Consider the following 27,781-nt stretch of genomic DNA (forward strand, 5'->3'; position numbering starts at 1 on the left):
TCTCCCACTTAGAAATTATGGAGGGGTCTGAAATTGTCATCGTAGGTGCATGTCTACTGTGAGAGACATAATCTAAAAAAAAAAATCCAGAAATCACAAAGTATGATTTTTTAACTATTTATTTGTATGATACAGCTGCAAATAAGTATTTGAACACCTGAGAAAATCAATGTTAATATTTGGTACAGTAGCCTTTGTTTGCAATTACAGAGGTCAAACGTTTCCTGTAGTTTTTCACCAGGTTTGCACACACTGCAGGAGGGATTTTGGCCCACTCCTCCACACAGATCTTCTCTAGATCAGTCAGGTTTCTGGGCTGTCGCTGAGAAACACGGAGTTTGAGCTCCCTCCAAAGATTCTCTATTGGGTTTAGGTCTGGAGACTGGCTAGGCCACGCCAGAACCTTGATATGCTTCTTACAGAGCCACTCCTTGGTTATCCTGGCTGTGTGCTTCGGGTCATTGTCATGTTGGAAGACCCAGCCTCGACCCATCTTCAATGCTCTAACTGAGGGAAGGAGGTTGTTCCCCAAAATCTCGCAATACATGGCCCAGATCATCCTCTCCTTAATACAGTGCAGTCGCCCTGTCCCATGTGCAGAAAAACACCCCCAAAGCATGATGCTACCACCCCCATGCTTCACAGTAGGGATGGTGTTCTTGGGATGGTACTCATCATTCTTCTTCCTCCAAACACGGTTAGTGGAATTATGACCAAAAAGTTCTATTTTGGTCTCATCTGACCACATGACTTTCTCCCATGACTCCTCTGGATCATCCAAATGGTCATTGGCAAACTTAAGACGGGCCTTGACATGTGCTGGTTTAAGCAGGGGAACCTTCCGTGCCATGCATGATTTCAAACCATGACGTCTTAGTGTATTACCAACAGTAACCTTGGAAACGGTGGTCCCAGCTCTTTTCAGGTCATTGACCAGCTCCTCCCGTGTAGTTCTGGGCTGATTTCTCACCTTTCTTAGGATCATTGAGACCCCACGAGGTGAGATCTTGCATGGAGCCCCAGTCCGAGGGAGATTGACAGTCATGTTTAGCTTCTTCCATTTTCTAATGATTGCTCCAACAGTGGACCTTTTTTCACCAAGCTGCTTGGCAATTTCCCCGTAGCCCTTTCCAGCCTTGTGGAGGTGTACAATTTTGTCTCTAGTGTCTTTGGACAGCTCTTACTGATTGTATGGGGTGGACAGGTGTCTTTATGCAGCTAACGACCTCAAACAGGTGCATCTAATTTAGGATAATAAATGGAGTGGCGGTGGACATTTTAAAGGCAGACTAACAGGTCTTTGAGGGTCAGAATTCTAGCTGATAGACAGGTGTTCAAATACTTATTTGCAGCTGTATCATACAGATAAATAGTTAAAAAATCATATATTGTGATTTCTGGATTTTTTTTTTTAGATTATGTCTCTCACAGTGGACATGCACCTACGATAACAATTTCAGACCCCTCCATGATTTCCAAGTGGGAGATCTTGCAAAATGGCAGGGTATTCAAATTCTTATTTTCCTCACTGTATAAGCTCACTAACAACAACCCCTTATGAAAAGCCAGTCTTCTCATTTTACACCAGTTTCACTTATAAAACATCAGCACAACAAATGGACAAGTTTAGAGAAAAGTAAAAGAAACACCCGTTTGAATTTTATATATATTTTTCATAATGCAGTAACATTTCACTGCTGACCTCCGCTATGCCTACCTCCAACTATTTCAATAGAGAATCAGTACTGTTGCAATTGAGGGGAAGTCTGTTTAAATTGATATAGGATTGATGCATGGCAGGATCTCATCCTGCATCTGCACGAACAGGCTGTAGTCGAAAGCATTTGAAATAATCATTTAAAAATGACATTTGTATTCTTTCTGCGAATTATTTATTATTTAGTTATTTGAAAAAGAAAATATCTGTGTCCTTTGCTTTTTGTCCATGTCTTTTGTTTATCAGTGCATAGAAACTATTTTCTATTTGTGTGCTTTAAGTAATAAAACTTAATGCAACAATTAACTCACTTTGACTTTTTGTGACTTACTATTGCTATATCAAGTAATAGGTAGTGTAAGCTAGTAAAATCAAACACAAGAAATGTAGTATTGTGTGAAGCATTTTGATTATAGAGAAAGGGGGGAAAGATATATATTTTTGTTGTAATATGTTAGAAATATAGAAGCATTAAATGTGACAAAATGACAACATTAGCTCAAACCAAAGAAGTTTTTTTTTTTTTATTCACCTATATTATCATTAAATTGTGCTAAAGAAAAAAAAACATTTAAATTGGTGGTTCAATATTTTATACAATATATAAAAACGTATACAGTACGTCAAATTTGGGAAACATTACTATTTTTAACATTACTACGTCTCTTACGCTCATCAAGCCTGCATTTGTTTGATCAAAAATACAGAAAAAACATTAATATTTTGAAATATTATTACAATTTAAAATAGTGTTTTTCTTCTTGGCAAAGCTGAATTTTCAGCATCATTAATCTAGTCTTCAGTGTCACATGATCCTTCAGAAATCATTCTAATATGCTGATTTATTATCGTCATTGTTGCTGCTTAATATTTTTTTATAACCTGTGATACTCTTTTCAGGATTTATTTAAAACAGAAATATTTTTACCATTCAAAAGTTTGGGGCCAGTAATTTTTTCTTTCTTTTTTTTGAAAGAAATTAATACTTTTGTTCAGCAAGGATGCGTTAAATTGATAAAAAGTGATAGTAAAGATTTCTATCGTTATAGAAAAGATTTCTATTTTGAATAAATGCTGTTCTTTTTAAAACTTTTTATTCATAAATTAATCCTTAAAAAAGTATCACGTTCCAAAAAAAATATTATGCAGCACAACTGTTTCCAAAAATGACATTACTGCATTCTAGGAATGACCCCATTACCAAAACCTCTTCCAAACAGCGGGTGGCGGTCACGAGCTGAAATCCTGTCTGATCCTCACTGTGTCTGTTGGGGAAGAAATGCACAATCAGCCGTTCAAACAGCGGCGCTATGAACGAACAGATATGGATTCAGATATTAACTCAATTTCAGGTATTATTATTATTATTTTGATTCAGTTTCTAAAGTTGATGTGCATGTATTTTATAAATAATTTGTTTAAACGTCTGTCTGATGAATAACTAGGCAAGTTCATTTTTGTTTACACTACAGTCGTTATTCATATTCATTTGTTTATCTTCATTTTTGCAGCATATCTTTTTTTTTTTGTGAGGACTTTGTCTGTTCTTTTCAATACATTTTAAAAACCGTTTAAGATAACAAATGATTTTTGCTTTTGAATAGTACATGTCTTTAAATGAACTTTTTAACAACAGACGTTCTGTAGCTTGTGCTTTAACCCTTTAAGACCGACGGGAGCGCCGGCGCTCCCGTTTGCGTGTGTCTGTTTAAGAGCCTATAGAAACTGAAACCAAATCGCTAGCTCAGTAACTCTTTTTGCATACAAAACCAGAGATGTAACATGTTCAGATCAAGCCTCCAACATGCTCCTGTTGCGTTCTTTTCACCCTCTAATGAGTCTGTACAAATTGCGTAATATGCGTTTACAAAAAAAAACCACACAAAAATGCATTGCACGTCTTTGCACACATGTTATGTAGATCTGTGATTGATAGTTACATCTTCCCATGCTCATTGACGTATCACGTTCTGTGCACTATGACCCCAAAGGTTGTCACATGTTGTGACGTCACACGCTGCGTCATTTGACCATGCGTTTGACTCCCATTTGCTGTCCTGGTATGTTTCTTTCTTTTCGTTATTGTCTTTTTATCATTCATCATTTATTTCTCCTTTACACACTCACAAATACACTTTTACAAATGCAAGCACATTCACACACACACACACACACACACACACACACACACACACACGCGCGCGCGCACGTAACATAGTCTAAACGAAAGTACATGGACGCGGATGTTTTGGCAATACTAATTGCGTCCGATGAAGATGAACTCTCCGTCTGCTCATCGGCTCCAGATTCCGTTTCAAGGACGAAGCCGACTTTCTTGAAGGAATAGATCCGTCCCAGGAAGAAAGCCAGGTGTGCAGCCAAAGAAAGAAATGACGTGCAGTGCATTTTTGTGTTTTTTTCTTTTTTTTCTTTGTTTTTCTTTTGTTTTTGTAAACGCATATTACGCAATTTGTACAGACTCAAATGAGTGTATCTTAGAAACTAATTTATGTAAACAGTTCAAATAAATTCTGTATAGTTTTAAATTGTTTTATCAGGAAGAAAGCCAGGTATGCAGCCAAAGAAAGAAATGATGTGCAATGCATTTTTATGTTTTTTGTTTGTTTGTTTGTTTTTCTTTTGTATTTGTAAACGCATATTACGCAATTTGTACAGACCTATAAATGAGTGTATCTTAGAAACTAATTTATGTAAACAGTTCAAATCAATTCTGTATAGTTTAAAATCGTTTTATGCACGTTTTTCACATTGACAAGTTTGAGGTTGGCATTTATCAAATTTCTGTATTGAATAAAACATGTAGAAAAAAAATATGATTTTTTTTATTTTTTATTTTTATTGCACTTTTGAGATATTTATCTAGTTACTATTGATTTATTACAAATATAGCCTTCAAATTGGGAAAGTAAGGATTATTTTGATGTATGGCATATGAAAATGCTCAAAAGAATGACAGCACAGCATGTAAAAATACAAAGATATACTCTGGCAGAACTGTTCTATGGTAGGTCATAAAGGGTTAAACATGTGCAGAGGTTTAGTTGATCTCAGTTTAGTCCCAGTATCAGGAAAGTAAAGCTAACATTGTGTATTGTGTTCTCCAGGCTCAGTGTCGTGGTTATGTGATGAGGCAAGGTCTGAGTTTGGTTCAGACTCAGTTTGAGGACATCGTGCGAGAGATTGATGGAGGATTGGATCACTTGCAGTGGAGAGGAAACATCATTCCCAAACCTCACTTTACTGACACTGTGAGCTTCTCTGTCATTACTCATTTCTCATACTGTCTGTCTACTGCTGTTTAAAAACTACATATGTCACAGAAGCTATGCCTTAAAGTTTCATTATCACTTTTATTTAAGATTTTCAGATAATGTCTTCTTGTTTGTGTTATTTAGCCATCGAATGCTTCTCATCTGATGATTAATTGATTGATTCACGAATGTCAGTTAGTATCAATATTCACATTGCATAATAATAGATTTTAATGTGTATAATGTAATCTATAGAAAAGCCTATTGCTGCAGTATGAACGCTCCAGGTTTCAGTGCCATGACCGTCAGGATAACTCTGAGAGGGAACAGAAGATAGAAAATGAGGACGGTGAGAAAACTCTCTCACAGTCTGAAATCCAGGTACCGGAGAGAGACGAAGCTCCTGAAACATCCAGCAGAGACACTTCCACACCTGTGGACGACAGAGGAGAGAACGCAGTCAGACAAAACCTGGCGGATTATACTACTACACTTTGCAGTGCTGTGAATTCAGATGTTTGCCACAGCAGCTTATTTCAGACAGGTGCTATGAGAAGAGACTTTGGCAAAAAAAAATAAAAAAAAATAAAGAATACAAAAAAACAACAACAGCTGGACTTTATGTTTTTGTTTTTGGCAGGACCACATTCGGTTTCGAAAGACACTGCACACACTCCTGACTCTCTGAAGCAGCAGCGGAGCACTTTGGCCATGGAGCTGCTGTGGATCCAGCAAGCCATCAGTAGCAGAAAGAAAGTGAGAAAAGTTTATAATTTTTAACATTAATGTTTAAAATATATGTCTGAAAATGTATCTGCTCTGCTTCTTTGCAGTATCTCTCCCTTAAACAGAGAATGGATGTGTCACACTGATACTGGACCAGGGCTGAAGTGGACCAACATTTTGAGAGATTTTTTTGTAATTTCTTTGTAACATTTACAGTGCATTTACAGAATGTTTAAGAATTATTGTAAATCTGTTTATTTATAAGTTTGTTTAGTCCATAAATGTGTCTGTGTTAAAGAAGAGATTGTATTTTTGTATAAATGACATTTCAGAAATAAATATAACTTGCACATATATTGAGATGGGGGAGAGATTTTTTTCCTGTATCACAATTAAGCCGTTAATGTTTAATTCTGAAAGGACCATTATCTCCATTATACAAGTTTTTGGATAAAACTTCATCAGGGTACTAAATACGTACAAAGTTATCTATATTTATATATGTATAGTATAGTGGGTGATGTGCTAACAAGTTTTAACCCTGTAATTTATTTGCATCTATTGTACAGATTCTTTATATAGTCTCAAAATATAATCAGTATTATAGCCCAGCGATAAATTTAAAGTTGGATATATAGTGGGCTACATTAAGATTCAACCGCACTCAAATCAATTATATATATATTTATTACACACACACACTATATAGCAAATCTCGGCTGCGTAATTTTTATATCGTCGCAAAATGTAAACTATTACAGATATAAAAAGTTTAATATATATTTATCTTTATCCACGTATACACTCACGTAAAGCTGTATACATTATATAGCAGTTCTCGTTCTCTTTCATCATCTCGTGTTCGAGATCCACCTATGGGAAGGGCATCCGTACCTGACCTCTGCAGAAGCATCCAATTGCACCAAGTCTGGCTAGACAGACAGAAGCGCGCAGCCAATGCCAGGTGGGTCCTAAGCACGCTCGGGAAGCCCTGGAGAACCCGGAGAATTGCAGTTTCTGCCTCATGCTGCCTAGGAAGCTGCTTAAACGCCGTTTTAAGGTGGCAGTGACACAGTGCACCGAGCTCAGCCCTTCTGACTCGGACAGGGGACGCGGTGATGACGACGCGCTACCGGGGGCCTCCCGGAGCGCAACGTCTCTCATCTGGGCTGACCAGCCCAATCCCGCCTTCCCCGAAGAGGACATCTTCGAGGGCAACCTCGCTCTCGTCCACGAACCGCCCGGTTCTGGCGAAGAGGATGATGCGGCCATTCTTGGGGCTTCAGAGGACGAGGAGGCCATCCCGACCTCTGGTGTTCCCCAGGCTAGCGCCCACGCGGCTCTGCCTCAAGCCATCCTCCTGGAAGTGTTTGAGCGAGCGGCCGCTCGTCTCAACATTAGCCGCGTTTCCACTGTCGGGCCAGGGCCGGGCCGTGCTAGTGCGTGCCAGGGCCAGTCGCGTTTCCACTGTCACTTCCGGGGCTTGATCGGGGCTTACTCGGGGCCAACGGCCAGGATTTCTGGCCCATCGAATACCTTGGGCCAGCTCGGGCTAGAGGCGTGGTCAAGGTAAAAGGCGGAGTTTATCGGTGTTAGGGAAAGTTATGGTCTGCGGCAAGATGCACATTTCACTTTTTTATATCGCGAAAAATAAACGCTGCTCGAAATGGAGAATCGCCTGTACTGGTCTGTCGAAGATACCAAAGCTCTTCTGAGCATTTGGGCAGAAGAAAGGGTACAACGTCAATTTGACGGCGTGTGCAGAAACGAGGACGTTATAAAATACATCGTTGCTGAACTTGCTAAGCTAAGCATTCAGCGAACAACGCTTCAAGTTCGGGAAAAAATTAAAAAGTTGCGGGCGCAGTACAAGGCGATTAAAACGCACAATGGACAAAGCGGTGCCCAGAGAAGGAACTTTCCATGGTTCGACTTGATGGACGGTGTGCTGGGTCACCGTCCCTCTGTTAGTGGAGAGACAAGTCGGGACACTATGGCAGCCGCGGACGGTGAGTTAATACATGCTATCTTCATAAATTCTAAGTTTTCTAACTTCCTAAGAAAACAAATACAATTTTGCATAAGTGGCTCATATGCGTGTTTATGTTTTGTGTGCTAGAATTGTCATCCCAGAGTTCTTTATTTGACTCAGAAGTGGAGCAGGGACCGTCTACTACACTTGTATGACGTTTGATCCAGGAAGGCGTGTTAAGGGCGGGGTTTAGGGCAGCGCTGCAGGGCTAATGGCCCGGCAGTGGAAACGCAAGCCCGGTGCTTGAGGCCCGAGGCCACTGGCCCGGCTCGGCTCGCTGTTAGCCCTAGCCCGGCCCTGGCCCGACAGTGGAAACGCGGCTAATGATTGCCCGGCACCACAGAGCGCCACCGACCAGGAGAGGGATATATACAATGGGAAAGTGCTGGGACCCCCTCCCGGCCCGAGGAAACAACTCTTCCCCATCCTCCCGGCGTGCGCTAAGCACATGAAGAATTATAGGAGTGACCCGCTCGACTTCAGACACGGTCTCACGGGACTCGAGGTTAAGGACATGGCAGCTCACGGCGCATCGCGGGCGCGTCGGTGGAGCCCAGCCGGGCTCTCTTCGGCCCCGCCGTCGCACTGATGCAACAACGGTGTGACGATAAGAAGAAGGAGGATGAGGTTTTCAATCTGTGCCTTCCCAGGAAGGCGGTCCCACGCCAGGCGCCCCCTGCGCGTTTGCCTAACCCACCTGCCACGGGACGACAGTTTCTTCAGGGCAAGGAAAAGCCCCGCAACAAACCACCCCCACGGCAGAATAACCCAGCGCCTTCCAAGCACTGGAGGAAGTCCGCTCCCGCCGCGGCTGCGGCCGGGAGACCAGCGAATCCCAACCCCACTGACTCGAAACGCAAGTGGCCTGCCTGATGTTCAGCCGATGGGGGCATCGAGTCCATGTTCACGGGCCGCGATCCCTTCGGACTCCCCTCCTCTTCTAGGTCCCCCGTCCAAAAGACCCAGGGGCTCCCGCGGATGGGTCAGCTCACCGCCTGTCGAGACTGCCCAGCTCGTGTGTTCAGGAAATGTGTGTTTTCCCCCCACGTTCAGGGGGCCCTTTGTGAGGGAAAGTTTAAGCAAAGTGGCACCACACTGCTCACACTCTGTTCCCCTCACTCTGTCAATAAAGGCTTCGGCCCCAGTGTTTGCCCAACACAAAACACAAAAAAATACGAATCAAATGAATTCGTTTCGGAGAGAAGACCTCTCTCCGCAGGGAGAACTCATCTCACTGCAGAGAGAGGAAATCCCTCCGAACCCCTGCATGTCGCCTCTAGTGTGCCCACTAGATGGCGCCATTGCATCACAAATAAACCAGCTGGGCTCACACAGCTCCGCTCTGGCCCGAGCGGGAGCACTCGCGAGTCACGAAGCGGCTTGGCAAACCGTTTCAGCTCCCGAGTGGGTGATGCGTACAGTAATGCAGGGTTACAGATTGCAATTCGCAATAAAACCCCCGCATTTCAACGGCGTTCTCTTTTCTCACACGGAAGAGAACGCCTCACACATTCTGAAAGAGGAAATATCATCTCTCCTAAACAAGGGAGCGATTCAGGTGGTGCCCCCCAATCTGATGAACCAGGGCTTTTATTCACGTTATTTTCTGGTCCCGAAAAAAGGCGGCTCTCTCCGCCCTATCTTGGACCTTCGAGTGTTGAACAAACATTTGAGGAAATACAATTTCAGAATGCTGACACAAGGCGCACTCGCCCGTGCCATAAAACAGAATGACTGGTTCACATCAGTCGATCTGAAAGATGCTTTCTTTCACATAAGCATCTATCCTCCGCACAGGAAGTTTCTTCGTTTCGCCTACCAGGGCATATGTTACGAATTCACAGTTCTTTCGTTTGGGCTCAGTTTAAGTCCCCGGTCTTTCTGTCTGTGTGCGGAGGCGGGCTTAACACCTCTGAGAATATAAGGTCTGAGAATCCTGACTTACATAGACGATTGGCTCATCATAGCCGAATCAAAGGAGAAGGTGTTGCAGGACACCGGCCGTCTGCTCGCGCACATCACATCGCTCGGGTTCCAAGTGAATGTGAGCAAGAGCAATTTTACGCCCAGTCAGAATGTCATTTTCCTGGGCTTGGAGTTGAACTCAGTCTCCATGCAAGCGCGTCTCTCTCAAGAGCGCGTTCGCTCTCTGATGAACTGTCTGTCGCAGTTCAGAGAAGGGGCGAAAGTGCAATATCTCACATGTCTCAGGCTGCAGGGTCTCATGGCTTCATCCACCCAAGTTGTGCCGTTGGGACTCCTGAGGATGAGAGCGTTCATGAAATGGGTTTTGTCACTACATTTCAGCCCGATTCGCGACCTTTGCCGCTCGGTAACAGTGACACGCGCCTGCTCGGCAGCCTTGCGCCACTGGGAGAGCGAAGACTTTTACGCACGGGGAACCCCTCTGGGGGCGGTTACGATGCGGAAACTTGTGACGACAGATGCGTCTTTAACAGGCTGGGGTGCCACCCAGGAGGGCAGAACGGTGAACGGTCTGTGGCCAAACAGACTACGTTCAGCGCACATAAACTATTTAGAGCTTTTAACCATTTGGAAAGCTCTGAATCATTTTCTGCCTCGCCTGCAGGGACATCACGTTCTAGTACGGTGCGACAATACTTATATCAACCGTCAGGGCGGCATGCGCTCGTCGAAACTTCACGCTCTAGCTTACAAGCTTTTGGTGTGGAGCAGACAGGTTTTCCTGTCGTTACGCGCAACTCACATTCCAGGCATTCTGAACAGAGGTGTGGATCTTCTATCAAGGGGAAACCCAATCTAAGGAGATTGGCGTCTTCACCCGCAGATAGTGGAAATGCTATGGATGAGATTCGGACGGGCGAGCGTAGATCTATTCGCCTTGCGCGAAAACTACCATTGTCCTATGTTCTTCTCGCTAAGGGACGTGGACGCGCCCCTCGGGGTAGACGCACTGGCCCACCCATGGCCCAGACTGCTCCTGTATGCTTTTCCTCCCCTGTGCCTGATAATTCCCACACTGGCCAGGGTGAGAGAGCAGGGCCTGTCTCTCATTCTGATAGCACCCAGGTGGCCCAAAGTCCCATGGCTGGCGGAGATAATTCCTCTGTTATACGCCGAGCCGTGGCGCCTTCCCGCTCGCACGGACCTATTGTCCCAAGCCAACGGGGAGATTTACCACCCCCACCCGGACAGGGTGGCTCTCTGGGCCCGGCCCGTGAGAGGACGAACCTGAACGCACTTGGGCTTTCGCCGCGTGTGATCGCCACTATTCAGAATGCCAGAGCCGTCTCTACATGGTCCTTATATGGCTGTAAGTGGCAAGTGTTCGAAGGGTGGTGTGATGGGTGCGGTCTCACATCTTATCAGTGCTCGGTGCCTGATATTTTGTGTTTCCTTCAAGACCTCATGGAAAAAGAGAGGTCTTTTTCCACTGTTAAGGTCTACCTGGCTGCGATTTCAGCCTGTCATATGGGTTTTGAGGGCTCTACTGTCGGGCAGCAACCTCTAATCCGCAGATTTATGAAGGGTGCACGCCGCTCTTTGCCAGTCATCAGGAGAACTGTTCCAGAGTGGGACCTCTCCATGGTGCTGGAAGCGCTGTCTCAACATCCTTTTGAGCCTCTGGGGAGTATTTCCCTTAAGCTGCTGTCCTTCAAGACAGCTTTGCTCTTGGCCTTGGCATCTGCAAAACGTGTCAGTGAGCTAAATGCACTCTCGGTTCATCCCTCGTGCACTAAGTTCTCCCTCAGTGGAGATAAGGTTTCCCTTAAGCCTAACCCGGCCTTCATGCCGAAGTGCTTCCCTGCGTTCACTTCGGAGGTGTTGGAGCTGTCCGCTTTTCACCCTCCACCTTTTACCTCTCCAGAGGATCAGAGGCTGAATGCTCTGTGTCCAGTCCGTACTTTACAGGCATATATGACTAGGACCAGCGCTTTCCGGAAGAGCGACCAGCTCTTTGTTTCATGGGCCCTCCCGCACAGAGGGAGTCCCATATCGAAGCAACGTCTCTCACATTGGGTTGTGGACGCTATAACTATGGCTTATGAAGCAAAGGGAGCGCAGCCCCCAAGGGGCATCAGAGCTCATTCCACAAGGGGCTTAGCCGCCTCTTGGGCTTTGTTTAGGGGAGTGTCACTGCAGGACATCTGCTCCGCTGCCAGTTGGGCCTCTCCTCATACCTTTGTGCGTTACTACCAGCTGGATGTCACCAGAACCTCGGTAGCACATTCGGTTTTAGGGGTAGCTCTTCCCTGCAACCCTGTTGGGTAAAAACAAGAGTGAATGGGCCGGCTGGCCATGTTCATTCCTGTCACCAAACATGTACTTCCCTTCATGGGTATTGTTTATGTGCCTTGGTGTGTTGGGGTTATTATCATGTATGTGTCTCATGCATGTTTCATGTCCTGCTTGTCCACAGCAGTTAGGTGTGGCGTCACCTTTGCAGGTTCATGATTAAGGGACGTGTCAGGCACCGCCTCCCCGAGGTGACCATCTTTCTCTGGCTTTCAGAACCTCACTGTGAGTGTATTGGGCAATCGGGGAGCTGTCCATGTCTCTCCCATAGGTGGATCTCGAACACGAGATGATGAAAGAGAACAATAGGTTACTATCGTAACCCCGGTTCTCTGAAACATTGAGTGGAGAGATCCACCTGCTTTGCCCCGCTTGCCGCACGAGAAGCGAATATACTTACTGAGGAATAGCAGCGCGCCCAGCCGTTATATGCCCATAGGTAAGGGGGTGTTGCCTCACCTGGCATTGGCTGCGCGCTTCTGTCTGTCTAGCCAGACTTGGTGCAATTGGATGCTTCTGCAGAGGTCAGGTACGGATGCCCTTCCCATAGGTGGATCTCTCCACTCGAAGTTTCAGAGAACCGGGGTTACGATAGTAACCTATTGTTCTGCTTGATTGTTTATATCGTCGCAAAATGTAAACTATTTTATCGCCGATCTCTAATCTTAACCCGACTATAAGGCATGGAAATATATAGCCTATGGTAGCCTATAAACGTTAACTTCATTAACTTTTTAATGAAACTTCATTAAATTTTTTACTTAACTTCAAATTTCAGGGTTGCTGTTTTATATTTATTGGAAATGATAAACGAAAGGCAGTTTTTCTTCATTATCACTCCACAGAGGTTATTTACGTCACTGTGTTTAAAGGTTTCTGCTCTCTGGTCTGTAGTGATGATAAGGGACATAATTCTCCGAGGACACGAACAAACACTTCACTCTTTTTCACACACAACCCTCGATATAGCCGTTAGGAGGGAAAAAAATCGTATTTATTTACTTAACTTATTTATTAATTCAGGTAAGCGATTCATTTTAATTTCTTGAGGAATAGAGGTAAAATGGTCTTGGTGGTGTAGCTTAAGTGTAATTAATAAATTGAAGTATTTCTGTTGCCCTCTCTCTCTCTCTCTCTCTCTCTCTCTCTCTCTCACCCTCTCTCTCTCTCTCTCTCTCTCTCTCTCTCTCTCTCTCTCTCTATCTCACCCTCCCTCACCCTCTCCGTCTTGTTGTTACTGATTGTAAAGCTCCACAAAGGCCGCCGCCATAGTTAGTAATGCTCCCATGGCAACCAGGAAACACTTCACTTCAGTCTGTGTGCGAAAGGGAGGGAGTCTGGGTGAGGTATGTGAGTCTCTCACACTCAGTGCTTTACTATTAGAAATAAACACTAAAAAAAGTAGCACAACTGGAAGTAACAGACCAGATGATATTTGTCTCCAGGTGATCAACTGGATAATATAAGTTTCCTTTGTAAGTATTTTTTGTGAGTGTGTGTGGATTAACATAAGAATGTGAGTGCATCTCTGATCTGTATTAAATGAATCAATTTGTGTGTGAATAAGGTTTGGATCTGTACTTTTACAGCTGTGTTAACAAATGTATGGTTACATTTTGATGGCATAAATAAGGTGTCCTATTTAGGGGGGTAATCTCTGTTTGTGTTTGTGTTTATTTTACAGGTGTGTGTTAATGTGGCTAGTTTAGGGTCATGGCATCCACTGGTGTCTCTAGTCACCTGCCTCCAGTCAAGAGTGTAAAGGTCTACAGAAATGGAGACCCCTTCTTTTCAGGTTTGAACAGGTTCTAAAACAGTTTTCTGTATAATTGCAGTACAGTCAAAGCATATATATATATATATATATATATATATATATATATATATACTGGGCCTATAACTAAGCTAAGCTCTCAATGGCTGGTGACTTTAGAAAATTTACCTGCCAGAAATAATTTTTTATATTTGTGACGTATTTCCAAGTGAAACGGAATATTGAATAGAGGGCGGGGTTTTACTTTAGCTCACTTCCTCTCCATTCCTCGCTCATAGAAAACTGACGGATGGGGGGGGAGTGGTTAAGGATATTCAACCCAAGGTATCAAACTGATGTCATTAAGGAAGGAAGCAAATGTTCAGATTTCGTTTAAAGATTACCACGACAAACAATTTTTTTTCGGTGTTTTAACTTTTAACACAGATTCATTGTTTACAACAAGACTAGTAATGTGCGCTATCAAAGTAAAAAGGGTACATTTTTATTTCATGACGACTTTAAACTGATTTAGCAAAAACAGCCATTTATGACACAATTTCTTGGTTCTTTTTTGTTTGATTGACATTAAAAATACATAAAGACAGCAGCAGAAATATATTAGGATGTTTTCACTTCAACACCTGCACGGATCCAATATACTGTTACTGTACACAATGTGTGATTGTATTACACATGCGCTTTCTTTCTCGACTTTTTACTTTCACTAAAGAAATTACCGATTGTGTTTACTAGGATATATACTCACAGAGACGGGCATTTTTTTACATAATTTTGTGCGAATATGTCCGTTCAAGTGCAAGAAGACGTAAAACAGAGCTTATTTCAGTATTCGGACGCGGTCTGGGCGCGCACTTTGGTTGTGAGCGCACACTAAATTTCCCACAAAACGTATGAGTTCCTTTTTACATCTTGCACTTGAATATTTAAATTGGCAAAGCTTAAACTTTCGTGACATTGGATTGTTAGAATTCATAAAAATGTTACCGGACAACTGGCAATTGACACCGTTTCATATACTCGCCAATGGCAAATTTTTACACGAGTGAGTGAGTGTTAATTTTAGCCCCTGTGATACAGTATTTCTGAAATAAAACGACATGTGTCATTTCATATATGACATATATGTGTCATATATTTCATATATATATTGTGGCGGGGTGGAAAGAACACGCTACACCAAAGCTGCGGTGAAGTTCCCGGAGGGTGATTTTTATTTACAACAGTCGTGAGAATGGGAATGAACTGACGGGGTAGGCGTGCAAAGGTGCTCTCGATCAAATCCAGGTGCGTGTGAATCGGTGCAGTGCTTGGGGTGGTGCTGTTCAATTACTCGCTGCTTTCTGGGGAGAGAGAGAAAGAACAAGAGGATTAGCCCTTCGTCTTCTCCTGGGGAGAGACTTTCCCTTCTGAACACGCAGCTTAAATACAGCCGAGCTGACGAGCTGCAGGTGTGACTGCTCAGCCCGTGATGAACAACAAGCAGGTGTTCCTCGTAACTTCCTAGGGCAACGCTGATGAGGGCTCGGGACGCTCATCACACTCCCTGTTTTAGGCTTGGTACCTGCCAGTACCCTTTAGTCAGATCTAGGGTGGAATCTAGGGTCAGATCTTTAGTCATCCACTCAAGGCATGGGGTACCCGTCAAACTCGGACACTTCGTTCAGGCGGCGGAAGTCGTTGCAGAAGCTGAGGGTGCCATCTGGTTTTGGTACCACGACGATAGGGCTGGACCAAGGGCTGTTGGATGGTTCAATCACCCCTAACTTCAGCATGTGTTGAATCTCCTCCTCAATAGCCTTCCGATGAGCCTCTGGGATTCGGTAGGGCCGTTGCCTGATGACGACTCCGGGTGGTGTGCGGATCTCGTGTTGGAGGATCTGGGTCCGCCCGGGGTTTGAAGAGAACACATCGGGGACCTGAGAGACGAGGTGCTGCAGCTCCGATTTCTGAGCCGCCAACAGCTGTGTCCATGTCCACTACCGGCGGGTCGACGGTAGCGAGGGCAGCGAGCTGGTCGCTTGTCCCCACCCACTTATTTAGCAGGTTGATGTGGTAGAGCTGTTCTGTTCTTTGCCGGCCCGGCTGGCGGACACGGTACGTAACGGGGCCAACCTTCTCGGCGACGGTATACGGGCCCTTCCAGCTGGCCAGGAATTTGCAGGCGGAATTGGGGATAAGGACCATGACTCGGTCTCCTGGCTGGAACTCTCGCGGCTGGGCGGCTCGGTTGTAATATCGTTGCTGCGCCTGTTGGGCCTTGACTAGATGTTCCCGGACTACTGGCATGACCCGGTCGATCTTTTCCCTCATTTCCTTTACATGCTCTACCACTGAGCGATGGGGTGCCGGCTGTTGTTTCCATGCTTCCTTGGCCACGTCCAAAACAAGAGTTCGAACGGGGTGAAGCCAGTCGATGCCTGAGGTACTTCCCGTATTCCAAAGAGCACGTAGGGGAGCATGAGATCCCAGTCCCGCTTGTCTTCGTCTGCAACCCGCCGTAACATCCGCTTAAGGGTCTGGTTGAAGCGCTCTACCAGGCCGTCAGTCTGGGGGTGGTAGACCGAGGTTCTCAGTTGCTTCATCTAAGGAGGGTGCAGAGGTCAGCCATTAGCCGGGACATGAAGGGACTCCCCTGGTCCGTCAGGATTTCGGCGGGAATGCCCACCCGGCTACAGAGAAGAAAGAGTCCCTTGGCGATGGCCTTGGCGGTGGCCTTTCGAAGAGGCACTGCTTCCGGATACCGGGTGGCATAATCCACAATGACGAGGATGTGTTCGTGACCCCGGGCAGACTTAGGCAACGGCCCCACGAGATCCATCCCGATGCGCTCAAAGGGCACCTCAATAATGGGCAGTGGAATCAGCGGGCTGGGGGGAGGGGCCCGTGGAGATGTTCTCTGGCAAGTGGGGCAGGCCTGGCAGAACCGCTTAACCTCGGCCTCCAAACCTGGCCAGTGGAATCGGTCACGGACCCGATGGATGGCAGCAAGATGGCTCGCCAAGGGATGTGAGTGCGCCAGCTCCAAGACCGTCTCCGTCTTCGTCCGGGGCACCACCAACAAAGTCTTCTCCTCCCCCCTTCGCTGCGCAACACAGTAGAGCAGGCCGTTTTGGACGATGAAATGCGGGAGAGGATGGGGCCCTGGTTGAGTTTCCTTCCCCTCTACCTTGCGCACTTGAGCCCAGCAGTGCTTTAGGCGGTCGTCTTCCCGTTGTTCCTTGGCGAAGGACCCGCCTCCAGTCACCTGTTGGAAAAGGTTGTGGTAGAGGTTAGAATGAGGGAGAGGGGACTCACGATCTCTTCCGCTGTCGGAGGCCAGCAAGACGGGACGACGACCAGCTCCTTTTCCTGGCTGTCTCCGGCGGCGGCTGGCAGGCTGTACGTTTGCGGCAAGCAGGCGATCAAAGCCTGGCCAGTCTCTCCCGATAAGGACAGGAACTGGCAGATCCTTCACTAGGCCAACTTCCACCAGCCACGCGCCAGGGCCAGTGGAGACAGTCACTCTCCGGGTTGGCACGTGTCGCGTGTTTCCGTGCACGCAGGTGATCGGGATGGTGGCCTTGGTTCTTCCGCGGGGCGTGAGGATACGAGACTGGACCAAACTGACCGCACTGCCGGAATCCAGAAGGGCTGGGAACAGGCGACCGTCGACTTCTACTTCCACTTGCGGAGCCCCCTTTGGCAAATCCTGATGTACGATACCGCCTGTATCCGTGCAGGCGGTGTGGGGTCTGCGGTGGGCATTGACTCGTCTCTTTGGGAAGGAACCGCCGGCCTGCCTACAGATCGCGGGGTGCCCTCCGGCGTGCGTCGCTCCTGGACCACCCTCCGGGGAAATGGCGGTGCTCGCTCCCCAGCATCCCGGTGTTGGGCAGCATCCGCCAGTTCCACGGCCTCGACGAGCTCAGTGACCGTGGTGGGGTTCCGCATCCCGACGGCTTGACGATGGGACCTCGGGAGGGCATGGAGGAACCGGTCGATGACGACACGCTCCGTCACGTGGGCAGCTGAGGGATTTCCTTCCAACAGCCAATGCTGAGCGAGGCGAAATAATTCGGCGGCCTGGGCCCGGGCTGGGAGGCGGGGCTTATACTCCCAGTCATGGAAGTACTGTGCGGCGCAGACTGATGAGAGGCCCAGCCGGGCTAGGATTTCCTTTTTAAGCTCCTCGTAGTCGTTTGAAACCTCAGGTGGTAGCGTGAAATAGGCTCGCTGGGCTTCGCCGGTGAGGAGGGGCGCGACCAATTGCGCCCAGTCGTCATCCTCCCAGCCCTCCTGGGTCGCCGTATTCTCAAACATTTGACGAAAGGCTTTCACATCATCATCGGCTGTCAACTTCGGCAAAAGCTGGGTCATCTTTACTCGGGGGTCGGGTAACGGAACACGTCGTGCGGCGGCCGCGCACAGCTCATCCAGTTCCTGTCCGGTTCGCCCTTGTCGCGTCGCAAGATGTTCAGTCATCTGCTGCTGGCAGATGCTGATCTCCGTTAGGCGCAGGAGGACTTCGTCCATGTCGCCGGGGAAGAGAGCGGCCGCCTAGGAGAGAGTGAAAAAACCAAAAGACGTGAGTCGCTGAAAGACTGTTGAAGGGTGTTCCGTCCACTTCACTTGCCCGCATTCTCCACCAGTGTGGCGGGGTGGAAAGAACACGCTACACCAAAGCTGCGGTGAAGTTCCCGGAGGGTGATTTCGTGAGAATGGGAATGAACTGACGGGGTAGGCGTGCAAAGGTGCTCTCGATCAAATCCAGGTGCGTGTGAATCGGTGCAGTGCTTGGGGTGGTGCCGTTCGATTACTCGCTGCTTTCTGGGGAGAGAGAGAAAGAACAAGAGGATTAGCCCTTCGTCTTCTCCTGGGGAGAGACTTTCCCTTCTGAACACGCAGCTTAAATACAGCCGAGCTGACGAGCTGCAGGTGTGACTGCTCAGCCCGTGATGAACAACAAGCAGGTGTTCCTCGTAACTTCCCAGGGCAACGCTGATGAGGGCTCGGGACGCTCGTCACAATATATATATATATATAGAGAGAGAGAATATTGAATTGAATATATATATACTGTTTATATTTCTGAAATAAAACGACATGAGTCATTTCATATATGTGTGTATGTGTATGTCTTTTTGGATCAGGAAGGAGATTTGTGGTCAACCAGAGGCAAATCTCCAACATGGATGCATTTCTTAATGATATCACTCTCAGTATCGGAGCTCCATTGGCTGTTCGAACTCTCTATACGCCACGCTGCGGCCACCGGGTCACGGACCTCACTGACCTACAGCAAGGGGCACAGTATGTGGCTGCAGGGTTTGAGCGCTTTAAGAAACTGGAGTAAGTGTGAATTCATTTAGAATGAGAATATTCTGAAATATCCATAACTGAAATAAATGACATTTTAAATAAGTTGAAGTACTAAAATACAAAAAATATATACAAATTAATAACTACTTAACAAATTAATTAATAACACATAACAAAATTATTAAAGTCCCCCTGTGGTGAAAATCAAGCTTTTAATGTTGTTTATATGTCTATGTGGTGTTTTTTATGTGCTTTAAGACAAACCATAAGTAAACCAAAGACCGTCTCAAAATCATGGTTTTAAATCGCTCGTGTGAGTGAGTGGGTGTGAGTGTAAATATTCTTTGAACCGCGTATACTAAATGAGACAAGGGTTTAGAGTTACATACAAGCTATTTTAAGGCATGAAGGAAAAAACTTTTAAATTTGTCATTTTGGTGATCAAATATGAGTTTTAAGGGATACAATTATTGACTACAGGGGGATGTTAAAACCAAAATTAAGATGAAAATATCTTTACAAAAATCTAAATATTTATAAATACTTGAGTTAGGATCATGCATCAATAAACTAGATTCCAGGCTTGATATTCTAAATGGCTAAAACCTGCATAGTATTTGTTTGTCTTTTCTGTATGTGTTTAGTTATCTAAGTACAGGACAGAAGAAGGGTCCAATGTTCAGAGCTGTGGAACCAACACAGGTACATCAGTTGTGTACTTATTACTGATTTGTTGCTTTTTAAATCTAATTAAGCTATGAATAATTTTTTTTACAATATTCTAAAGTGGATATATGTAATTATGCATCAAAAATCAAACCTGTTTGTCTGTGTACTGGCGTGTTATGTTGTGTTTGTGTTTTTGTTGTTTTGTTGCTGTGGATGTTTAGCTGAATTGTGTCATAAAGAGGAGGAGAGGGAGAAAGGGGTGTTATTGTCCCTTCCAACAATAGAAGGCCAGGGGAGACACGCTGTTAGTGTTATCAGATCAGAAAGCTTGTTAGGACATGTTTAAGAGCCTGACCCCTTAATGCTGCGCACAGAGCTGCTAAAACCACCGTTAATAATAGCCTTGAGAGCAGGGGACACTGACTCAGCATCAACATATTTGATTTACTTTGGTGGAAAATCACTGACTGCACATTATCCTGCTTATTAGACAGCTACGTACTTGCCAAATAAAGAAATGAAGATTTAATATTGATTTGCAATTTTTGTATTATGTGAGAATTAAGAGGATGCAACGTGATATGAGAGACATGATGAGAGACTGTGTGGGAAATTAGTTTCCTGAGAATAAGTTTACAGTTTAACGGTCACTATACAAAAATTATTGTTTGTATAGTATTCTTATTGTTATGGACAAAATAATACATATAATTGTTAATTAATAATAAGTACTCTTTTTACAGGCTAAAGCACTGGTCAGGCCTAATGTGTCTGCAAAATGGAGGAAAGTCATCACTCTGCCCTGGATCATACAGTGAGAACTCAGACATTTAAATGCACAAACATAATGCTTTAAATCTGTTAAACCACTTTTTATCATGCTTTCAGAGAAATTTTAACTTATTCTTCCTTATCCCTCTCATATTCAGTGTATTTAGGAACGGGGACATCCTCAGTCCTGCCCTGCGTCTGATCATTCCCAGACCCATGCAGAAAAATCTAGAGCAGATCCTGAGCCTCATTTCGGAAAAGGCCATGCTTCGCACAGGAGCTGTGCGCAGGTGATAAAAATATACATACTGTAGTGTATGTTACGATGAGCGTATGAAGCAAGTCCTCATACATGGTGAGATTGTTTTGATTCCTGCAATCATTTCACTTTGTTGACCTCTCAGGCTCTGCACTCTGGAGGGCTTCACAGTGACCTCCACAGAGGAGCTGGAGTCTGGGCAAAGCTATGTTGCTGTTGGAACAGAGAGGTTCAAGAAACTCCCATATGTGGTGATACTGCTAAACAAAGCAACAGGCAGCAGCGCGGACAGGTGATGAGGGTGGATAATTGAGATGAACAATACTCACATTTTTTTGCAATGTACACTACTGAATACATTTTTTTTTTAAATATTTTTGAAAGGAGTCACTCATGCTCACCAAGGTTGCATTTATTTGATTAAAAATTCAGTAAAAAGTACTATTGTGATATATTATTAAAATGTAAAATAACTATTTTCTATTTTAATATATTTTAAAGTGTAAGTTATTCCTGTGATGGCTAAGCTGCCAGTACGTCTTCAGAATGATCCTTCAGAAATCATTCTAATATAATATTTTGTGCTCAGGACACATTTCTTATTATCAGTGTTGAAAACAGCTGCACTGCTTACATTTTTTTTTTTTTTTTTATTCCTTGAAATAGAACATTCAAAAGAACAGTGTTTGAAATAGAAATGCTTTGTAACATTATACATGTCTTTACTTTCTATTTTGATCAATGAATGCATTCTTACTGAATAAAAGTATTATTTCTTTATTTTCAAAATTATAAAAATTTGATTGATCCCATACATTTGACTTGTAGTGTAAGTATAAATGAAATAATGTTAAATAGGATCTATCTATCTTCTCTCTAGACATTTTGCAGGAGATAGAGGATTACAGAGAAGAATTAAGGTACTATTTACACTAATATACAGTGGAGTTAAAATAAATATATCTTAAATATTTCTTTTTTTATTAAAAAAAATATTACAAATCATTACAAAATCATATAATAAATATATTTTGAGGTTTAAATTAGATTTAAACTTTTTAGTCTCAGACTTACGTATGGAGCCCCGCTGTATGTTTATTTTTAGTGTGTCAGATTAATACATTTTCATAAGACAAACTGTTCTATTGAAGTTCATTAATGTTCTTTTATGATGATCCGACTCAAGAGTAGAAAGATTTTTCCTCAGGACAGCCACAGTGATTCCACCCTCCAGAATTCACCTGAGGTAAAACCCAAATACTCAGTTTTTCTAATTCTCCTTTTTTCCCCCCTCTGTTACACACTGTAAACAATGCACTTTTTAAAATCCACATTTCTTTATTGGTGCTTTAAAGTAGAGCGTCATCGTTCAACCGAACCCAAAAAGGCTTCAGATTGTTAACCCACTATATTGAACATATCTTGTGTAAATGGTGTCTGCTTTCAGAGGGAAGGCAGACGTGTGAAGTCCACAGGAGATGAGGTGGAGCGAGAAAGTTCCCCTCAGCTGGTTAAGAGGAGAGGAAGGAGAGGAGAAAGAGAGGAGAACTCTGTTTTCTACGCCAGACCTGTGAGGGTTCGCAGACACCCACACACACACAGACCCCCACCTAAAGCCACAACAGGTGAATGCTGAACAATTAAATAAAATATACTTACTAAATAAAATGTATTAACCTGTTGCAGTCTCTCTTGTGTGATATTGTGTAATTGTGTTAGATGAGCACAGTGTGTTTAAGGCCTCTGAGAACAGTATGAGAGAGGAGGTTCGAGGTGCTGAAGAGGTCGCAGAGGATGAAAACACAACTGTAGAGCTTCCCATTGACCAGGTACACCTCTCCCCTCTTTTGTCCCATCTCATCTCATCTAGTCTTTTCTAAAGTTGTTATCATTTCAGAGAGAAGCAGATATTGTGGAGGATGAAGAGCCTCCTGAAAGAGATCTGTTTGACACAGCCAGTACAAATCATGTGAGTGTGTGAAATGCACATGATAGTAATGACAACTCAATCATGAAATAACACTATTTGTTCCAATTAAGATGCATTCTGGTGAAATACACAGTCCATCAGCTGATCTTTCCAGTGAAAACAGAGATAAAGAGTTTGTAATGTCCGAGAAGGAGGCATGGGACGATACGTCAGCTTTGCGGAGAGAAACACAGCAGGGATACACGTCCAGCATAGAGTCTCAGCCTGATGTGAATAAACATGACATTGTAAGACACTGTGCATTGAACATGGACTTCTTTTTTGTAGTTTTACATCTTAATTGTGTTTTCACTTAGGCTTACATGGAACTAAATTAATCATCTTTAAGAGGGATTATTATATGATCCCATAAAATGATGCAGATTTTCTTCAGGTCAGCATAATTCTTTCATTTCGTTCCTGTTTAGGAGTCAGACACACGGCATTTCAGATCTTCATCATCATCATCACTCAGGGTCTCTGAACATTCCCCACGAAGTGAAGAAACACAGCAAGAACCAGTCAGTTTATGAGAACAATATATTTAATGCATAATATTTCAATGCAAATTATGTAGTGTAGTGCCATCTCTAGTAAAGGTCTGATATCTAATTACTTGCAGTAGCCAATAATACTCAATGCATCTTTTTATAGTCTAATATCGGATTACGTATTTAGAAATTATTAGAATTGTGTGTAAACATGAATCATTTATATACCTTGTCTTGCTCTCTTTGTGTATCTATCAGACTTTGGGTTACCATGAGGAACAGACAGACAGGGATGCTGAGCGCCCTCTCCAGGCTGAAGATGATGCAGGACACAGAGACACACCTTCCCAATCCACACACATGCTCTGAACATGGAGATTGCTATAAAATTTACATTATTTTGGTGAAAAATGGCATTTCAAATAATGTACCCTTCAAAGTAACAGTGATCTCAGCATGCAGATTCAGTGAAAAATATGCTTTTTTATTTCTTATGTTTAACAAAATATATTTAAAATAAAGGTATTTCTAACACTAGCCACTTTCACATTATTAGTACAAATGAAATCCATATAAACTTCCGATAATAATACAATAATTATGTACAAACATTTTGTATGTTCCACAATCCACATGCACTTAAAAGTTACTCTTCCCACAGTTGCAATTAAAGTGCAAAACATTTGGATTTCACCAACACAGTTCAAGTAAAGATTTTAAGATTTTCTCCTGGTAAAGGTTCACGGTATACAGAAAAGGAAGCAGCACAGATATTGTGTCAGTTTTCAATGAGGAGAATTGGTTTGACAACATGGCTGGAGCAGACCATAGGTCCAAACTATCTCCTCATTCACCTTCCAGTCCAGTGGCATGTTTTAGTGGTCACTTGTGTTACGGAGCCCTGTGCCGTCCGTCTCAGAGACAGAACTCAGGACGCACACAGTCACTCCAGACATGATGAGTAACATTCCCAGCAGAGCTCCTACATGAGCAGAGAGACAGAGAGTGAAAGACCTGTATAGAGAGAGTGAGTGATGTTATTAAAGGTACTTTAATACCTTACCCTTTCCTCCAAACTCTTCTCCAAGCAATTTCCCCATTAGTAATGTGAACAGAAATGTGAGGGAATTCACCATGGGCACGGCCAGAGATAGATCTACAAAACAAACAGCACTTAAAATCTCAACTCTACAATAATATTCTCTCATCATGATTGAGAATCATATATACACTAAAGAAATAGTAAGAATATGCTATTCCTAACATAAGTTGTCAAAACCTAGAAATGTCTCACCTGTAGAAGCGAGAGTGAAATAGAAAACTACTGATCCACTTTGGTTTAACAAGAATGGCACCAAATACTATAACATAAATAATATACAAATTATATAAAATATACAAAAATTCTGGTACAGACTACATGCATAAAATAATTACACACCTTGAGATTAAGAAAAAGGAATTTGATCTCGGCCAAAAACTGGAGGAGTTTGTTGTCCCTCTGAACTCCTTCAATGCCCTCGGAGCCTTTTTTCAGGAAGGGATTTGTTCCTCCCCACAAGATCGCGACCAACAACAGACAAAGCACTTCACCTGGAGACATTGTTTTTAAATGGACAATTCAACACATTTATATATTTATATATAATTATAAACACGACGGAACATAGTGATTCCATATAAATATGCAGACACACTTGTGGAAGACAGATAATACTGCTGCTGAATTCGGAATCGCATACCGCCATTGAAAGAGATGGTAAACGTAGTGTAAATTACTAGTATGCAGTTCCGAATTCAGCTCCAAACCTTTGGAGAGTCTCACCTGCTGACACCATCCTACTCTTCTTCAAGTAAAGAAAACTGGTACTGCCTTTTTCTTGTATGGTTTAAGGGCGGTTGATAATCCAACTTTTGGTGTATTACCGCCACCAACTGGACTGGAGTGAAGCATCAACGGAAGGAAAAAAAAAACAATCATGAAAAAAAAAACTGAAAAAAAACTTACATTTGTGCCATGGAAATGTCATTTAAATTCTACTTTCCAATTCTGTTATTTTGAGATAACTAAGTATTTCTCTCAGTATTCTTGACTGTCAAGGCAACTTAATAGATTTGATAGATTGAAATTGATTAAACCTATATCTTTCAATTTCTTAATCAACTCCTCTCTTTCCTTGGTAAATAGCCATATACTGTCTATGTAAATAGCCAACTGCTCAATGCAGAAGTATCCTCAATAGTTTCGTCTTCACTACAGCAGTGGTTCTCAACTGGTTTGGCCAGCCCATGGGACCCATATTTTCCCATGGTCATCAAGCCGCAACCTACTTTTTAAGGCTAGGCCTATATATACACATGTGACCCTGGACCACAAAACCAGTCTTATGGGTAATTTTTTTTTAATTGAGATTTATACATAATCTGAAAGCTGAATACATAATATTTCCATTGATGTATGGTTTGTTAGGATAGGACAATATTTGGCCGAGAAAATCTGGAAACTGAGGGTATAGAAAAATCTAAATATTGAGAAAATCGCCTTTAAAGTTGTCCATTTCTATTGGCGATAGTGCTGCATCCGTTCACAAAAATAAATGTTTTATACATTTAAGGTGGGAAATTTACAAAATATCTTCATGGAACCTGATCATTACTTAATATCCTAATGATTTTTGGTATAAAAGAAAAATCCATAATTTTGACCCATACAATGTTTTGTTGGCTATTGCCACAAATATACCCGTGCAACATAAGACTGGTTTTGTGATCCAGGGTCACATATGTACAATTGTTTAAAAAAAACGTATTTATTTCACAAAGATTGTTGACACACACACAAGTACCGTTACCGTCCCACTTTAACATACACGTAAATGGTAAGAATATGACTAATACTGATGAATAAACATTAGGCCTATAGGATAAGGCTATTGAATAGCAGTCCCAAACTAGTTTTTGTTAATCGAAATATGCGAATCGCATGCAAATACTGACGAGCCTTCAGGCAGTATAAAATGTGGAGAAGCAGCAATTGTGTCATAATCTTTTTTCCTTCACGCTGTCAAAGATGCAACAGAAGAAGACACAACAGAACAAACTTCTTCACCGCATCCAATGGCTTCCTTCTGCCGACTTTGCGCGGGCCCCATCGACCCGCCAGGCTCACACAAATATTTTCACAGAAAACCTTTCCATTTATACTCCAATTAATATAACAAACACACACTGCATTCTATGAGGAGGTGATGTCCACTAAAGTGTGAGTTGTTAAATGAGCATTAAGGAGACACGATATAGGAGGGGTTACATTAACTAGTTCTCTCTGAAAGCATGCATTAAATAAATACAAATGCCAGAGGCACTATACAAGATATTATAATAAAAATAATTCACACAATGTCCTGGGATGTGTCATGATCCTGCCTTCCTGTCTCTGATTTTCCCTGGTCTTGAGGCAGGATCATGACAGGCCCATGTTTTATGTGCAAGCACATGGCCATTTGTTTGGGCCATGTGCTTGTGTTGTCTCGTCACCTAGTCCCGCCCCCTTGTTATCCTCGTTTTGTCATTATTGCTTCACCTGTGTCACCCGTTTCCCTCATTAGTTTCTCCCTATTTAATCCCCTCATGTTTTCTGTCCTGTGTCGGTACATTGTCTAACTTAGTGTGAAACATTGCTTGTTATACCCTGTGAGTGCTTTGTCAAAAGACCTGTTAATCAGTATTGTGAGTTTGTTTTCTGTCATCGTCAAGTCAGAGTCTAGTCTTTGTTTATTACTTTGTCTTAGTCTAAGTGACCTCTCCTCGTTCCTGTTTTGCCCCCTCGTGGGTTTTGTTTTCTGTTTTGTGTCCAAATAAACCTTGAGTGTCTGCACCTCGTCTGCGTTTGGGTTCTCAATCCCATGACAGGATGCATGTTCATAGAACAGTTCGTCTAAAAATTCAAGGGATAGTTCACCCAAAAATTAATTACCCCATGATTTACTCACCCTCAAGCCATCCTATGTGTACATGACATTCTTCTTTCAGACAAATACAATCGGAGTTATATTAAAAAATGTCCTGACTAATCCAAGCTTGTAATGGGAGTGAATGGCTGGAGAAAATTTGAAGCCCCAAAAAATTCATCCATCCATGATAAAAAAAATACTCCACACGGCTCCGGGGGGTTATTAAAGGCCTTCTGATGTGAAGCCATGGGTTTTTGTACGAAAAATACCCATGTTTATAACTTTATAATCTAAAATAACTAGCTTCCGCCAGACGACCGTACGCATACTACGCAAGTCGACTTACGCCACAAGAGTAACCCATGACGCGTGTAAGACTTATGATGTAGGAGTATCGTAAGCTTAGACGCCTCTCGCTTCTTTCATTTCGTCTTTTTGTGAAGAAAAAGTACACTTTTGAGTGTGTAGCAAAAGAGCCTATAGCTAATATTTTAAAGTGATTTGCATATTTAGTCAACGCTGTAGGCTACTTGGTTTTGTGCTAGGAAAATAAGATATAAGGCATGTTA

The 27,781-nt window shown here is 43.3% G+C and overlaps 3 protein-coding genes and 1 long non-coding RNA gene across 9 annotated transcripts; 2 read left to right on the forward strand and 2 right to left on the reverse strand.

Annotated features, from left to right (window-relative positions):
• Positions 1-2,954: 2,954 nt before the first annotated feature.
• iqcc (IQ motif containing C) lies at positions 2,955-6,086 on the forward strand. Its single transcript, XM_082153042.1, has 5 exons — positions 2,955-3,069; positions 4,843-4,986; positions 5,245-5,533; positions 5,630-5,745; positions 5,823-6,086. Exons 1-5 carry the CDS (start codon positions 3,028-3,030, stop codon positions 5,859-5,861), a joined length of 630 nt encoding a protein of 209 aa, XP_082009168.1. The 5' UTR covers positions 2,955-3,027; the 3' UTR covers positions 5,862-6,086.
• Positions 6,087-13,333: 7,247 nt separating this feature from the next.
• dcdc2b (doublecortin domain containing 2B) lies at positions 13,334-23,796 on the forward strand. Of its 4 annotated transcripts, XM_082154287.1 has the most exons (16): positions 13,348-13,371; positions 13,471-13,500; positions 13,710-13,820; positions 18,932-19,130; positions 19,745-19,802; positions 20,513-20,583; positions 20,699-20,830; positions 20,945-21,091; positions 21,680-21,719; positions 21,986-22,045; positions 22,247-22,424; positions 22,519-22,628; positions 22,697-22,768; positions 22,840-23,016; positions 23,197-23,289; positions 23,518-23,796. In XM_082154287.1, the coding sequence occupies exons 3-16, from the start codon at positions 13,739-13,741 to the stop codon at positions 23,626-23,628; spliced, it is 1,530 nt and encodes a 509-aa protein (XP_082010413.1). In that variant the 5' UTR covers positions 13,348-13,371; positions 13,471-13,500; positions 13,710-13,738; the 3' UTR covers positions 23,629-23,796. The 4 variants fall into 4 exon arrangements, with proteins under 4 accessions (XP_082010414.1, XP_082010413.1, XP_082010412.1 ...); XM_082154288.1 differs by lacking the exon at positions 13,471-13,500 and having other exon boundaries at positions 13,334-13,371; XM_082154286.1 differs by having other exon boundaries at positions 13,355-13,500.
• On the reverse strand, positions 21,804-22,320 carry LOC309486846. The gene is made up of 2 exons (XR_014201700.1): positions 22,207-22,320; positions 21,804-22,040 (listed from the first exon to the last, which is right to left on the reverse strand). It is a non-coding gene; the product is annotated as an uncharacterized lncRNA (long non-coding RNA).
• tmem234 (transmembrane protein 234) lies at positions 23,295-25,199 on the reverse strand. Of its 3 annotated transcripts, none has more exons than XM_082154316.1 (6): positions 25,085-25,199; positions 24,701-24,852; positions 24,554-24,620; positions 24,323-24,415; positions 24,114-24,241; positions 23,295-23,624 (listed from the first exon to the last, which is right to left on the reverse strand). In XM_082154316.1, exons 1-5 carry the CDS (start codon positions 25,095-25,097, stop codon positions 24,135-24,137), a joined length of 432 nt encoding a protein of 143 aa, XP_082010442.1. In that variant the 5' UTR covers positions 25,098-25,199; the 3' UTR covers positions 23,295-23,624; positions 24,114-24,134. The 3 variants fall into 3 exon arrangements, with proteins under 3 accessions (XP_082010442.1, XP_082010441.1, XP_082010440.1); XM_082154315.1 differs by having other exon boundaries at positions 23,295-23,640; XM_082154314.1 differs by lacking the exon at positions 23,295-23,624 and having other exon boundaries at positions 23,723-24,241.
• Positions 25,200-27,781: the final 2,582 nt, after the last annotated feature.

Source organism: Leuciscus leuciscus (genome assembly GCF_965113295.1).
Source record: "Leuciscus leuciscus genome assembly, chromosome: 22".
Classification (NCBI taxonomy): domain Eukaryota; kingdom Metazoa; phylum Chordata; class Actinopteri; order Cypriniformes; family Leuciscidae; genus Leuciscus; species Leuciscus leuciscus.

Bases quoted from the DNA above. Each gene is read 5' to 3' on its own strand.
- iqcc (XM_082153042.1), top strand. From the start codon at position 3,028: ATGAACGAACAGATATGGATTCAGATATTAACTCAATTTCAG. The intron at 3,070-4,842 runs GTATTATTATTA...TGTGTTCTCCAG, and splicing joins AGATATTAACTCAATTTCAG to GCTCAGTGTCGTGGTTATGT. The intron at 5,534-5,629 runs GTGCTATGAGAA...TGTTTTTGGCAG, and splicing joins CAGCAGCTTATTTCAGACAG to GACCACATTCGGTTTCGAAA.
- dcdc2b (XM_082154288.1), top strand. From the start codon at position 13,739: ATGGCATCCACTGGTGTCTCTAGTCACCTGCCTCCAGTCAAGAGTGTA. The intron at 13,821-18,931 runs GTTTGAACAGGT...TTTTTGGATCAG, and splicing joins TGGAGACCCCTTCTTTTCAG to GAAGGAGATTTGTGGTCAAC. The intron at 21,092-21,679 runs GTGATGAGGGTG...TCTTCTCTCTAG, and splicing joins ACAGGCAGCAGCGCGGACAG to ACATTTTGCAGGAGATAGAG.
- tmem234 (XM_082154316.1), bottom strand. The intron at 24,621-24,700 runs GTGTGTAATTAT...TTTATGTTATAG, and splicing joins TCCTTTTTCTTAATCTCAAG to TATTTGGTGCCATTCTTGTT. The intron at 24,242-24,322 runs GTAAGGTATTAA...CTGCTCATGTAG, and splicing joins AGAAGAGTTTGGAGGAAAGG to GAGCTCTGCTGGGAATGTTA.